Genomic DNA, 15509 nt, shown 5'->3' on the forward strand with positions numbered 1-15509 from the left:
GATGCCCTCTTCAGTTAGGAAGAGGCAGAACTTTGCTCCTGCGTGAGGAGAATAGGAAAAAGAAAGGATGAAATTTAGGCAAATTACAGTAAGAGCAAACTTTCACTTTCTGCTCATGCAAATCAAAATGATCATTTATCCTTAAAGTTTCTTCCTTGCAGTAAATGTCATTTGCTTCTCTTTTTAGCTGCCAATTTTAATAAAGCTGACCAGTATTGTTGTGCACGGTGCATGTTTGCAGGTCGGCAACCTGAAAAGTGGACATTTCTACCACTTCCGTGTATTTGCTGCTAACATGGCCGGCGTTGGGAAACCATCTGATCCCAGTGAAGCTTTCCTTTGTGAGAAGTGGACAATGCCACAACCAGGTGACAGTAAATTTCTCTTAAAATCACTTATTACTAGGGGTGGGAAATCCAGTTGAAAAAAATCGAATATCAGGATTTTTTTTTTTTTTTTCAAATAAATACAAATAATCCATTATGGAATTTTTTTCATTTTTATGTGTTTTTATTGATCTTTTTACTTGTCTTCTTGGGCATTATAGCAGCAGAATGATGGTCTGGCTACTGTGTCGTTTTTTCATAAATGAAATTAAGAAAAATGACAAGCAAAAGAAAGTTTTGTCCTTTTTTTTTTTGCTTTTAGTCTACAAAATTCAGCAATATCGAAGAATCCCTATTTCAATCGAATTAGCACCCAAAACATCGGAATAAAATCGAATTTAGACAAAAGCATATCATCACAGCCCCACTTGTTCCTGCAAAACCTTGAAATCAGTGTGTTCCCAGCTGCATCAGGCAGCTGCATGATAAAAACTCCTGCACATTAACCCTGGGATAATTATCTCAAGTTGTTCCCTCCAGGAATCTGAAGGCATCATATTGCACAATAAAACATGCAAATGAGCAACTTTAACTGCAACATACAATATCTTTAAGTTGACGATGCATTTAACTGTAATAATGATACACTTTGAAGAGAAGCAGTTACTTAAGAGTGTTGGGATTTTGTTTCACTGTCTTCCCAGCCTGTAGTTTCTACAATCTGTTTATCGAGCCATGCTGAATAAGAAGAGATTGACATAAACACCATCCGTCTTCTGGAGGATCCATTTCCACTTGCTCTTATTTTATTTTTATTTAAACAGCTCAATTAAAAGTAGTCATTTCACAGTAAAATAACCAGTTTAGGATGAAAAACCCGTATGATAATGATGATCTGTATCTGTGCTGTTACAGTGCACATTAACAGTCGAGGTCAGCAGTAAAGTGTGTGATAAAGTAGCTGAAACAGTATCTAAAATAACAGCTTGCAGTTACAATTAGCCTCTGGCATTTATTATTTGTTGTGTACATATAACTTGTCATTTAATATAATTGCTAGTGTGGATATAGGAGAAACTATGGATATTACACTTGTAGAATAATAAATCTACTCAGTCGCTAAGCCAATCACTTAAACCAATGTAGCAACCAATTTTGTTATTGTAGACCAGTAGAAATTATAGATAACCCATCTAATGTTTAATTCAAGTGCCACTGTGAGAGAATATTAACTACAAATAATATTTTATTCATTTATTTAATGTTTTTTCAAAACAACAATAGATAAGGGTTATTCTACCCTGAGCTGTGTCTGCAGGCAAACCTTTCAGGCTCAATGTGACTTGTTGACATGTGAGAGAACTCTGTATGAGGCATGGGAAGTGGATTACTACAGAAAATAATAGATGCGGCTCTTGTTGCCGCTTGTTAAGCTTATTGCTTTGAGCTTGTGGTAAATACTTAAAAACATTTCTCTCCCTCTGAGGACAAAAATGCATGAGCGCAGTTATGCAGCGATATTGCTGTTCCAGAAATATAAGATGGATTTTTAAATGTGTGGAAGACAAAACACCCCTATCCCTGGAAAAATTAAGTCAGTTCTAATTTATTCAGACAGTTTATATGCACACACGCATAACCACACACAAACAGGTTCAGACAGTTGTTTTGTTGGTATGTGGTTGCTCAGTTGAAACCCCACCAGCTCTGGCCCCTCACAACAAGCCTTTTATGCTGTTAATTCTGAAAATGGAGACAGTCCTATAAAATCTTAGACATTAGAAGCGCAGCTCATTAATCTTGCCAAATAGGCTTTCCTCAGTGCCATTAATAATTAAAAAGTGACATAAAATCATTATGCAAATTGACTACCATGTGCTGCCTTGAAGTTTGTCAGGGTAGATTAAGAGAAGTTTCAATGCTCATTTTGACTTTACTTGGGTTTTTTTTTTTCAGCTTATTCTGTGTTTTACTTTCTTTATGTTATAGAGAGGTGCTGTTCAGTTGCTTCAGAGTTGGACTCAGTGTGTGATGTGGTTTATTTAACCCTCTGTTCCTCAGGTTGCCCCTACGACCTGGAGTTCAGGGAGGTGAGGAATAGCTCCCTCGTGCTCTTATGGGCCGCTCCGTTGTACCAAGGTCGAAGCCCTGTCATTGGCTACTTGCTGGAAATCACCCAGGCTGACCAGTCAGACAACTGGACAGCTTTGACTGATAAACCAATTTCTGACACACATTTTCGGGTTAGTGAAGCTAAAACTGTATTATTCTGAGTTAGGACTTTTCTCTCCTGATTATATCAGCGACTGCTACTTTTATAAATATCTTTTAGGTTTTAAGTGGCCAGTAAATATTTGATGTGCTTCTTCCAGGTGTCGGGTCTTCAGGAGGGTCAGACGTACTGTCTCCGTGTGTCGGCTGTTAATGATGCAGGAGTGGGTCGTGCTTCTCTGCCCTCTGAACCCATCACAGTTCAGACCCAACCAGGTCAGTCTATAGTGGATTTATAAAATGGAAAAAATAGATTACATGAAAAAAAAAAACAACTTAATTAAATCCAGGGGGGGGATTATAAAAACATTGAAATATTAAACATTTGAAAACAATGCATTAATCAGCTAAAGAATATTCATTAAAAACTAAATTGATTGTTGAATAAAAACTAAAATATGTGTGAAATGATAGGAAAAGCTGCACTCATTTGTTGTTTTCTTGCAAAAATATTGCAAGTTTGAGTGCATAAAACTGTTTAGTTCAGTTCAGTTCATTCATTTATTACAAACCTGCACACTTTACACGCAAAACAAAAGGCAAATTACATACATGAAAAAACAAAAAGTAAACTACACACATCAATATGCGTGGTTTGAAAAGGGAGTGGAAGAATCAATGCTTTTACATTTTTCACACCCCTGGAAAAGATCTCCTATATTTTGTAAAATAGGTTTCAGAAATACGTTAGCTTAGCATCTGACTGAAAACAGAACAGACAAACAACTAACTGGCTTATTATTGCAAACTGCTCCAGGTTCCAACTTCATAGAGAAATCAATTTCTTGTTTTATTGTCATTCAGTATTTTTAACTTTGCAGAATACAAAAGACCAAAATTTCATTTCAGTGAATCTAGAAATGGAGCAATATTATAAAAAACATTCTGAGCTGAATGGATTTTAAAAGTACAACTAAAGGTTAAACATAGACACATGGGAGCATAACAGAGAGCTGACTGAGTAGAACCCGGAAAGTGTTCATGATGTCATTTTACTATCGATAAAGTCATGTGACAAGAATGATAATATTGTACAGAGACTGATGATCACAGACTTCAGTAGCCGGATAGCTTGGGGGGAGTCCGGCTGCAGAGCCTTTTCTTTGAGAGGCGAGGGGAAAACAGTCCATGATGGGAATGTCCTTGAGGTCCTTGAGGATTATCAGGCCTCTGCTCAGGCAGCATTTCCGCATCCTTGATGGGAGGGAGAGATGTCTCTTCTGCTGTCCTCACCACCCCAGACACTGGTAGTCTGAGACACTGCAGCTGTTTGATTAGACTGAAATGCAGCCGGTCATTGAGCTCTCTGTGGTGCCTCTGTAGAGGCTGGTGATGATGGCAGGGAGCAGGTGAGCTCTCACTATTCGATGCTGAACAGTGATGTGCTGTGACCAGGGAGGAGTGTGTGTTATCTTTAAATCCAGGAACATTGTGCTGCTGACCATGTCCACAGCTGAGCTGTTGGTTAGGAGTTTCCTTGTCTTCCTGAAATCTGTGACAATTTCTCTCGGCTTATCCTACATTCAGGATCAAACTGTGTGTTGCACCCCATTCCACCAGATGGTTCACCTGCTCCCTGTAGGCTTGGTCACTTTCATCCTAGATGAGGCTATTACTGCCGTGTCACCTGCATGCTGCACGATGCTGTTAGTAGAAAACATGTCGCTGTAGTTATGGGTCATCTGGGTGGACGGCAGTAGGCCGAGGATGCAGCCCCGTGGGAAGCCTGTACTCTAGATGACATCAGAGTTGTTCTTACCCACCCTTACAAACTGGGGTCTTTTAGTGAAAAACTCAAGCATATTTGTTTAGGAGTTTACTGAGGGTCTAGTCTGCTTACTAGATGTTCTAAAATATAAACAAATATAAACATTTAAATTGTGGAAAAAGTCCTTTAAATGTCATTTCCATGTCCAGCTTCACCCCAAAGGCATTTTCAACCAAAATGCAACAAAACAATAAACGTATGATTGTGACTTCCTCTTTATTCCTACATATATACAGCAACAAAAGACCAGGGAGTATTCAAGAAGGAATAAAGTAGTTAACAGCACCATCATATTTGATGTTTTCTGTTAAAGTAATATTGCAAATGATCCGATTGCTCATTCAGTTTCTCCAAGCCGTAACAACTGCCTCTTTAACTCTCAGGCATCAAAGACATTGAGATAGGTGTGGACAATGATGGCTTCATATTTTTGGGCTACGAGGCTGTGGAGATGAACGATGAGAGCAAGTTCATCTGGAGTAAAAATTACACAGAGCAAATCGATGGCAAGAGAACCAAAGCAGAAGCCAAGAACAACAGGTAGGTTTGTGCATGTGTAGTGTATGGACCGAACATTTTACATGCTTCCAGTGTGAGTTAAATAACTGCCTGGTTATCCACTAATCTGCTCATTTCTCTCAGGTTGCTTTATGTTTAAAAGATCCTATCTCTTGTTTTTCAAGCAAACCCAAAAGCTGTGAAAGGTTTCCAACTAAGCAGGACTTTGGAGGAGCAGAACTTCATATGATGAATCACTGAGCTTGTTTGCTCATGTTGAGATTTCTTACTGAACCTACAACATCTAAGCCATGTAAAAGGATATTCTTTTTTTATAAATTGTTCCAGTGCAGGAGAAGATTTACAGCAGAGTCACATGGACAGATGATCGCTCCTCTGTATCCATCAGTTTTCATGATTTTAATTTTATTTTGTCAGGTCTGTTCTCACCTTCACAGACCCATCGGAGGAGGATCTGGGTCTTTATACTGTGGAGATGAGCGACAGCCCCGACCTGTCATCCAGCTATGAGTTCACTGCTGAAGGTACGAATGAAAAGTTTGAAAATAGTCAAGAAAAATGGAGCAGAGGGCTTACGTCAGTAAACTGTTAGTGTGCTTTTACCATATTTAGTCTTATAGTTATCATGATAAGTAAGGCCAGAAGGCATTTGTACGTGTATTCTTTGACTTCTTGTTTTGTGACTTCTTGTTTTTTATGTTCTTATCTATGCTTGCACAGAAACAGACGTCTTGCACCTAAACACCACACTCCATCTACCCCGTATCTTAATATAATTATATGCATGCACACACACATAGTTTAGAGGAACAAAGGTCAAACCTATATGACTTTCATATGCATACACCTACGCTGTCTAGCTGTTGTGTATAAATAAACTGGTCTTGGGCTGCTCTCGTTGCAGCTTGACTCGTTGCATGAGAGCTACCCTTGCTAGCAAGAATACAGAACCGTCTCTGAGTCTTTGTGAAGCCGCCCCAACAGAAACTTTAATCACAAAGTGGAAAATAAGCATTTTTATCGGTTTTTATCATTGAAGATGCTGGCAGCCTTTGGGTTTAAGGGTTAACAAGGTTTCCTCTCAAGCAAGTAATTACACCCCAGCAGGGTTTCCCATCAAACTAAACATATGTTCTCAATTAACTTTCCTGTTTAAAGTTGTTCTACTTACTTTACATTACTGGTCTAATGACACAACAGCCTTGATCAAAGATTAATTAACCTTCTAGTTCTCGTCTCACTTTTTTGCAGACCTTGAACGGCTCAAAGAGCTCAGTTGGCACATCAGAAATCCTTGTAAGTAGCAGAGGATGAGAATTAGGGGGGTGAAAAAAGAAAAATAAGACCTGTGATATTGCACTCTGATTCAATTAATTATTTTGCATGTTGACATATTTAATCTAATGAGTTTTTCTAGATGTGCATATTGTATTTCATGCAGGGTACATGCTTCTGTATGGATCTTGTGATCAGCTCTGATTCGTCTTTGCAGTGATTGCATTGAAGTCAGGCTGGCAGGTGGAGGTTTCTGAGAAGGGCAGTGTACGTCTCTGGCTTCAGACCGAGAGTTTAAGCAATGCTGCAGAGCTCCGTCTGATCTGCAATGACAAGGAAATCTCCAGCACCTCAGTAAGTTGTCCTATAGTAATACAGCAAAGAAAGGTCCCTGTGTCAGGGAGATGTGTTGTTCTGGTCATCATCAGGTTCTTTACACACAGAAAACTAGATTTTAGCTGCAGCTCTGAGCCCTTAGGACTGATTTTAGGCCATTAGGACCCTTGTTTATCTTTTTTTTTTTTTTTAATTCATTTTATTTTTGTAGTTTCATAAAATGTTGTTTTTTTTTTCATTGTTAGTGTTATCATTATCATCATTTGCATATTTGTGCCTTTAATACTGTGATGCCAGAATGTAGTGTATAAAGTTCCCACCAGAGGGCAGCAGACAAACATCTGATTTATAAACAGGGGTTTTTGTGCAAAGTTTTTACCATGAAGTAAAGCTAAAGGTCTCAGAAAGGTCTCCAGTTTATATTAAATATGATACACATGATATTAAAGTTGAAACTGTCTGGGAGGAAATCATAGCCTGGTTTCTCAAAATAGCTACAATGTAATTTCATTCATTCATTTATTTTCCTAACCGCTTAGTCCGATTGAGGGTCGCAGGGAAGCTGGAGCCTATCCCAGCAGTCTTTGGGTGAAAGGCAGGGTACACCCTGGGCAGCTCGCCAGTCCATCGCAATTTCAAATAAAGTAATACCTTAAAATCCAAATTTCAAATATAAGTTCCATCTTCTGTCTTTGTTTTAAAAATGGGTACGTTCCACACATTACGACTGAGACCCCTGCTGTTCCGTGTCATCGAGATAGAAGTGCATGCATCCGTCTTTATGACAAGTCAGCATGCATCCAAAACAGCAATTAGTGTTTTAATACACATCCTGTGAGGCTGGAAATCAATGCTGTCAGTGATGATGAAGAGCAGGTGTGTAAGGTAGCAGAGAGCAAAGGAGCTGAGTTAATTTGATGAAGTCTGGAAGACTGGAAGATCACCTGAGGTGAAGGCAAAAACAGAACCCATCTGGTGTATGTGTCACCTTTAGTTAGATCATTAAAAACAAAAAGGAGCAAGTAAACAATTTGGACAAACAAAAATCATAGTTTGAGCAAACATTATTCAGGGCAATAAACTAAAGTAATTTCCTGTGCAAGGTGTTTCAGTGTTTATTTTATTATTTTTTTGTTTTTTTATTTTTTTTCCTGAAAGCATGTACATGATGATATTTACAAATAAATAGTTTGTTGTGAAAATGTGTGTCTTTGCACATACGTAGTTCACACATCTCACAAGCAGCTTGTGGTGGAATGAGGGCTAAACGCAGACTTAGAAAAAATCCAAAAGGAAATGTATTTCCAGGTTGAGGTTCATGCACTGGTTATCAGTCCAGGGGCCTGTTCTATGAAGCAGGATTAGTGGCTTATCAGGAAACTTCAGGTTCAGCTCTGAATTTATTAGTATCAAAAAGCTGGTTTTCCGCTTATCAGGTTGTTTCCCATGGCAACTGATGCTGGAAACTTACTCCAGATAGGTTAGGTTCTGAGATAAGAGATCAATACATGTTTAAAAAAAAATGCCTCCAGACTAATTAATTTTCTGAGAAAGTGAAATGTTAAAAAAAAAGGCATCAGCGCTGACAGTGACTGATTTATAGGAGTGGAAAATTCAGAGGAAGGAATACTTCAGTAAAGGCCTAATGGAAAGTTGCAAAGTTAGCTTCTTTCCGTTTAGACAAAATAGGATTTCACATTATACAAAAAAACAAATGACTTTTGAGCTTAAATGATTATCATGTTTGTAATCTAAAACAAATAGTCTCAAGAAATGTGTGAACTGTTGACATCCATGATATGACTGAAAGTTGGACTACTTAAAATCACTCAGCCAATCAAAACTTTTAAGTCTTAGATACCGTAACTTTTTGTCATTAGTTTGGACACTCTCATTGGACTTAATGGGAAAGTGTGTCCAAACTTTTGACTAGTAGTGTATGGAATAATCCCAGTGACTTCCAATAATCAGTGCTGTTTGCTTTCAGTTTAGTGTGAATAGCAACTATAACATCCAATGCTGCACAAACAGAAAAAGAGTGAAACTCTCACTGCTTCAATAATTCACCTTCAGCACACTTAAAAAATACACAATAATACATCGTCAGATATGGATCAGATATCATAGTTGACTTTCTTTCCACTTGTCTTCCTTCCATCTTTGACAACAGCTACTTTGCTGCTTTTCAGCTTACCAAAAACATATGATTATGATGGTTATTACTGTCAGCTTCAGCTGTTTTTCATGCAGTTGATGACAAACACTATCAATACCTCGTGAAATCTCCACTGTTAGGGTCAGAACATTAAAGATATCCAGGATATGATGCTTGATTTGCCATGGATGGATGGATGGATGGATGGATGGAGCTTTATTCTCATTGTATATTGTACAATGAAACTAAGACAGAATGTTATCAGTGCACCATACAGCATAAGTTATATAAAACAGAACAAAACATGAAAAATACACCAGATTAAAGAAGAAAATATACATCCAGCAATTTCAACAATCAACCTAATCTAATCTAATACAACAAAAACCAGGTGATCTATGGACAGGATGAGTGAGGAGTGATAACCAGCGCAGCGGGTGTAGTGGTTACCAAAAACTTGTTGGCTTTTATTTATGAATAAAAAAAGAGGAGTAGCAAAAACCAAAACACAAAGTTCTCACCTTTCTAATGGCAAAAAGATGTTCTGTTACAGCAACAAAAAGTCTAGAAAAAGGGATTATATCACCAGCAATCTTAACGTGAGATTTAAACCCAGATGACCTAAAAAGAAATAAATCATTAAGGAAACTAACTGAATGGAAACACACTCAGTAGAGACATGCCATGATAGCAAGCCCAAAGTCATCTCTGCTGTCTTCATGGTTATTGAACCATGCACCGAGATGGCCACAGGGAGAACAGTTAATATAACCCAGAATATTTATGGTAGTTTCACAATTCTGTTGGCTGCACTGTGTCTCTTTGGGTAGTCTTGTGTTTGTGTGGACTGCTTTATATTCAGCACTTCCCATTCATCGCTTGCATTTCACTTTCATTTATTCCATTATTTCCCATTATGAGAGCTCCATTTGAACAGTACTGATTATACATTTTTTTCTAAATGATCACAGCTGAGGTTTGCGATTTCGGAAGCCATTTAGCTGATTAGGTCCCTCAGGCTTGCCATACATCACAAATCACATCCACCACTGAGGCCTATCAATGTGCAAGGCATACACTTATTTTGATGAACATAAAAGTCATGAAAATGAGCTTCAAGCTTGTTTTCTTCTGTGTCACTGCTTGTTTATGTGTTCCCATCCTTTAGAAAGAAGAAACATCTCGTGCACGCACGTCATTTCAGACACTGCACTCTGGTTCATAATGTATTCTCTCTGTGCGACAGGCCATCTATGCAATAGATCTCCAGTCTCACGTGGGATCATTTGACCGCTTATGAGCCGATGAGAAATATATATTTGGCAACATTTGTTTGCTTTTCTGCAGCACCATAAGATCAACTTCGACAAGGCCAAAGGTCTGGTGGAGATACTGTTTGATGAGCTCTCTCGAGAGGACGAGGGCTCGTACACGGCTCAGCTGAGGGATGGTCGTGCCAAGAATCAGCTCACTTTGGTTTTTGTGGATCAAAGTAAGTTGTGCATTCACTCCACCACAGCGTTCTCACATTGCCTGCATTACACAGCAGATCATGCTAAATGATCAATTCAAACTGATTGGAAGAGTAAAAAACCTAAGAAACAGAGTCACTGCACAGAAAAACAAAAGTCTGGCATTTCCAAGGAAATGCTTCATGAATAATCATCAAACACGTGTAATCTTCCTGAGATGCACTTCTCCTCCCAAATGCACGATAAATGGAATAATCTGATTTATTTACTTTCAGTGACTCTGAACTTCATATGATAGTTGATGTAACTATATAAATCCAGCTATCTTCTGCCTTTATGTTCATGATGTGCTTTCCATTATCCTTTGGGACAACAGATTCACATCACCCACGGGATTTGGTTGTTGTTTGGGAAGGGGTTTGTCCCTTACTCTGATATTGTTTGTTTTTATAGAGTTCCGAGAGATTCTGGCCTTGGCTGATGCAAACCGACGGGACAATCAGAGAAAGGCCGGTGAGAGAGCTTTACTAAAAAACAAAAAGATGTATTCATTGTGGTCACTGCAGAGCATCAGTTCATCATACAGTAACTGACTGATGCCTTCTTGCTAGTCTTCCGTACTCTGAAATGTTATGCAAAGACTAACTCTTCTATGTTTGAAGGTCAATGCCCCGATGCCTGATTTTGCAAGACTATCTCACACTTTGTTCACTATTTCAGGTCCAAATGAGGCTCGTGTTACACGTACAGTTCTGTCATCATGCAGATTCAAATCACTAGCTCCCTTTTAAATTGTTATTTGCTTCTTTTTTCTGTAATAAGGCTGCTTTTGATTAGATTAAAATCTATACACTACCGGTCAAAAATTTTGGACACACTTTTCCATAAAATCTAATGGGACAGTATGTCCAAACTTTTGACTGGTACTGTACCTAAAGTACCATAAATATTTGAACTCTGCTTTCCTGAAAAGTTGGAAAAGTTACTAAAACACAACAAAAATCAACAAAAATATGTTTCTTTCATTCTTTCTTTCCATTTTTAACATCTATTTAATAGACAAGTAGGAAGAAAGGATTTTCAATTCTTCTCTGACTATTTCTGATGGATTCAAAATATATTTTTTTTAAATACAAGTCAATGAAAATAAGACATAAAAAACTGTTCAACTAGAGGCATGTGTACCATCATGTTCCATTGCATACCTTATCAGTTGCCACTTTTTTTAATCATTTAGGAACTAATGACACCAATTGCTGCAGTTTTGCGAAAGAAATTCATTTTTCTTGTCGTAATTTTTCCCTGCTCATAAGCCTGTGGCTCTCATTGTTTGATTTTCATCCCCATGACACTCCTTTGAAGGAGTTTTTAAACAATTTTTATGTGTCTATGAGGTTATTTTTTATATTGCACAAAGGACCATGAAGTGGGCAGTTTCCTTTCTGCATTTATGCTGATGCAGCTTAAATGGATTGCTTTAATAAAGCAATCAAAAAAAAAAAGAAAGGAAGTACAAACTTTTTTTTACAACACGTGGTATTAAAACACAAGGACCCAGCCGTGTGTATAACCCGCCCTGCCATGGACAAAGTCTCTCATCAAATATGAAATAACCGGGTTCATTGCAAATAAAAGCACAGACATCCCTCACAGTGATCCCTCTCGCTTCTCATGGAGTATGTAACAAGCTGAAGCCTTTGGTGGATGCTCCCTTTTATATTCAATCCTGGCACCCTTACCCATTATTTAATAATGTACTGATTAACATCTTCCAGATGATTTCTGCTTGGATATAAACTTCTTTAATATGCCTTTTCCTTTTGACATAGAATACTAGATTTCATTAAATTTTCTGAATATAGTAAAACTGAATAGTTGAATTGAATAGTAGAATTTAAGCTTTATGGAAACAGGGTGTGTCATATTGTCATTAATTCAGTTGATGATTCCCATTAATATATATGTATTATTATATATTATCTGAAAAATAGCTGTCATGTAGTCACTTTGCTGCAGCTCAGTACCATGGATAATCATTTCTTGTGTTTTCCAAGGACCTTATTTCCAGGAATTCTTGTCATGGGGTGTGAATGAGGATTGTGAATTGATCATAAAGTGCAAGGTACTTTTTGCATTTTATAAGTTTCACAATGGCAGTAATTCAGTTAACCTAACGTCATGTTTGAGAGCACATTTTACTACCATAAATAGAATCATTGCTAATATTATTAACCAAATACTGCTTGTTAGCAGATGAGGCTTGTATTAGTGTCTGCAACTGACCTGACATTAAAAATTTCAGAAAATGTTCAAACCTTATCCTCACAAAATCAAACACAACAATCTAATATAGACATTCAACAAGCTTTGACTTGAAAAGTCTACTGTCAACTAAATTTTTTCCAGTTCATACATTCATTAGATTCGGCGTTTATCCATGTTTTAACACTTCAGGTTCACTGACATCCTGCTACCAGACAAACTGCACTGGCTGCAACCTGTTTTGGATTTGAGATTAATCTGATATTTGTGTATTTTTCTTTTGAATATGTGCAATTCAGAAAATGACACAACTAATTTCTCTTTATAAATCTGAAGCTGTTTAGTCCCTAAAACCAATTATAATAGAGAGAATGTACCTCAGTATTCCTTCCTGTTTTTACAGAATTTATGGTTTTTTCTCACTCAGGTCACAAACACAAACAAGGAAACATCTTTCATGTGGTTTAAGGATGGTGTGCAAATGACTCAGGTTGAGTACGATCAATCATCCGGGGCCAGCTCGCTCAAAATCTCACAGGTACACATAATTATAATTCTGGCTGTTTTTCAGGAAACAGCTGCTGCAAATTGCAACTGGTATTCACAGACTTTTACAGGAGTAAAGAACAAACGAAAGAAAGACACAGAGACAAGTGTGATGTTTAAAGGATTAAATCTAGACAGGTTGTTAAAGAAGATGGTCTTCGGTTCACCTTCAAGTAAAAGTTTCATGTTAACTTAGCCAGGAAATAAAAAGTCAAAGTTTAGTATTTGTTTGTTTTTTGTTTTGTTTTTTTGCAGAGATGCTGAATAAATTGTTTTCCCTCAGGTAACAAAAAAGGAAGCTGGTTCATACAGAGCTGTGGTTTCTGACAAGAGAGGAGAGGATGTCAGTACTTTGGAGTTAGTAGATGATGGTGAGTTGTAACCTCCCATTAAGATGCAATAATAATACCCATTAGTTCATTGTTCCATCCATAACAGACATGAAGCTCTGACTGTGTTTTATTATTCTTCCTAATATTTCATTTCAGTGTTTCTAAGGTTAAAACAGTTTTTGTTATCATGGTTTGCAGAATATGAAAAGCTTCTCCAGCAGCTGAGTAAACAATGTGGTGAGTCACACACATTTGTAAGAATAGCCGTTGTGTAATGTCAGGTGTGCTGTGTTGGGATGAGGCTAACACACCCGAAAGCCTTATTACGGTGTGTTGAGTGTGTTGTGCTCCTCTGACAAGACAGAAAAGATAAGCCTTTAGCTTAAGAGCAAACTGAAATTTATGCAAAGACTGTCATTAGTAAAATCCCAAACTGTGGTTTGTCTGCAGCATTGTCAGCTTCTCCACTGAAGATCCAGAGCACTGCTGAAGGTTTCAAGCTCTACTGCTCTCTCAAATACTACATTAGCTTCCTGAAGACCAGCTGGTTCTTAAAGTGAGTCCACATACTGAGTCTTATTTTAATTATTTATATAAATATTGTTTTGTTTTAGCTCTGGGGACTAAACTAGTAGCTGTGTAGCCTCGTTATTCACTTCAAGCTACAGTTCTGCATGTTGTACATAAATTTTAGTAGAGACAGGCAGAAGACACAGCTGCAGCTCATGCAGGATATGTCATAAAGAGAAACTTCATAGGCACACAATAAACTCAGAGAGAAAATTCACACAGGTGTAATAAAGAATACTATACCGTCACAAAGGGCATCATTATTTATGAGCTGCTTTTAATATTCTGAATGAACTATTTTTACTGGTTACACTCACACACATTTCCCCTCAGTACCTTATCCTCTGAAGGACCATTCTTGTACTGGATTGTGCTATCATCTGAGTACCTCTCCCACCACTGTGTATTCATTAACTGTGGCCTTTTTGGGCCTTTCTTTCTATCTATCTGTCTATCTATCTATCTATCTATCTATCTATCTATCTATCTATCTATCTATCTATCTATCTATCTATCTATCGATCTATCTATCTATCTATCTATTAAACACATATCTATATCTACATCTATATCTATCAGGAATAAAAAATGTATTGAAAAGGCTGATTTTGTCTGATTCAGAGTCGTTTGTTGGGTATTGATTCATCACATATGATTTGTTTTAAATTTAGAAAAAGAATCAATATTTGCATGCTTGGACAAACAAATGTAGAGGTTGCCAGTTATTGTTGCAGGCTTTTTTCTTAAGTAAGGCTTATAGCACCACCTGCTGCAATATTTAGGGAGATGCAGAGATGGTATTTATTACCACAAACAAGTTTATGTTCCTTTGCATATTAAAATCTCAAAAGCAAAAGATTAGTTATAACCCAAACATTTGTGTCTTTGTTGAGCACCTGGCCCAAGGATCTATATAAATTTTAAAGCTGCAGCAGTACTATGAAAAAACAGTTTTGTTCCTTCTTCTCCCCTCCAGAGAAAGAAGGATTGACCAGGAAGCCAGGACAAAACCAGGCTGCACCATGCAAAAGCTATGGATTGAAGTTTTAAATCCAACAGAGAATGATAAAGGAGAGTACACCCTGGAAATGTTTGATGGCAGAGAGACACACAAACGACATCTTGAACTGTCGAGTGAAGGTGCGTGGAAGTGCCTTTTTGATTGTACAGCAAATGTATATCAGTAAGAATGTGACCAGTGTGACTTGATGCTGTTACAATCCTCATTGGTTGTGTTGTTACATCTTTCAAAAGCTTTTGCTGAAGCCCTGCTGGAGCACCAAAGGTTGAAGTAAGTGGAAAAACTACATAAACAGATGCATCTCATGGCTTGCTGTGCCACTAACATGAAACACTCAAGAGTCTGATGTAGTTACAAGAGTTGCATGTGAGTTGACTTTTACGTGAAAACTGTCAGTAGCTCATCATTACTTTACAATACTGCAAAGTCATGGTGATTTAACCCTATGGTTTCATCCCACAGGCAACTGGCCATTGCTGAGAAAAGTGAGTCCCACTTTATATGTTAATCCCAAAACATTTTTATGTCTGTCATACATTGCAATTTTGTTTCGATTTGAGTTCAAATATTGATGCCTTTTTATTTCAGATCGTGCCAAAGTGACAAAGGGTCTTCCAGATGTTGTGGCCATCATGGAGGGCAAGGTATGATGTTGC

General features: G+C 37.6%; 1 protein-coding gene across 1 annotated transcript in view; it reads left to right on the forward strand.

Moving 5' to 3' along the window:
- myom3 (myomesin 3) overlaps positions 1-15509 on the forward strand; it is a 50430-nt gene that overhangs the window by 33643 nt on the left and 1278 nt on the right. The window contains exons 16-33 of the mRNA XM_079240402.1: positions 242-368; positions 2388-2569; positions 2699-2813; positions 4749-4905; positions 5302-5408; positions 6136-6180; positions 6377-6513; positions 9998-10142; positions 10576-10635; positions 12177-12244; positions 12812-12922; positions 13214-13301; positions 13461-13499; positions 13713-13818; positions 14809-14972; positions 15087-15123; positions 15316-15338; positions 15442-15497. Coding sequence (XP_079096528.1) covers positions 242-368; positions 2388-2569; positions 2699-2813; positions 4749-4905; positions 5302-5408; positions 6136-6180; positions 6377-6513; positions 9998-10142; positions 10576-10635; positions 12177-12244; positions 12812-12922; positions 13214-13301; positions 13461-13499; positions 13713-13818; positions 14809-14972; positions 15087-15123; positions 15316-15338; positions 15442-15497 — 1767 coding nt within the window. The remainder of the gene's footprint in view (positions 1-241; positions 369-2387; positions 2570-2698; positions 2814-4748; positions 4906-5301; positions 5409-6135; positions 6181-6376; positions 6514-9997; positions 10143-10575; positions 10636-12176; positions 12245-12811; positions 12923-13213; positions 13302-13460; positions 13500-13712; positions 13819-14808; positions 14973-15086; positions 15124-15315; positions 15339-15441; positions 15498-15509) is intronic.

This window comes from Telmatherina bonti, assembly GCF_933228915.1.
Source record: "Telmatherina bonti genome assembly, chromosome: 5".
Lineage (NCBI taxonomy): Eukaryota > Metazoa > Chordata > Actinopteri > Atheriniformes > Telmatherinidae > Telmatherina > Telmatherina bonti.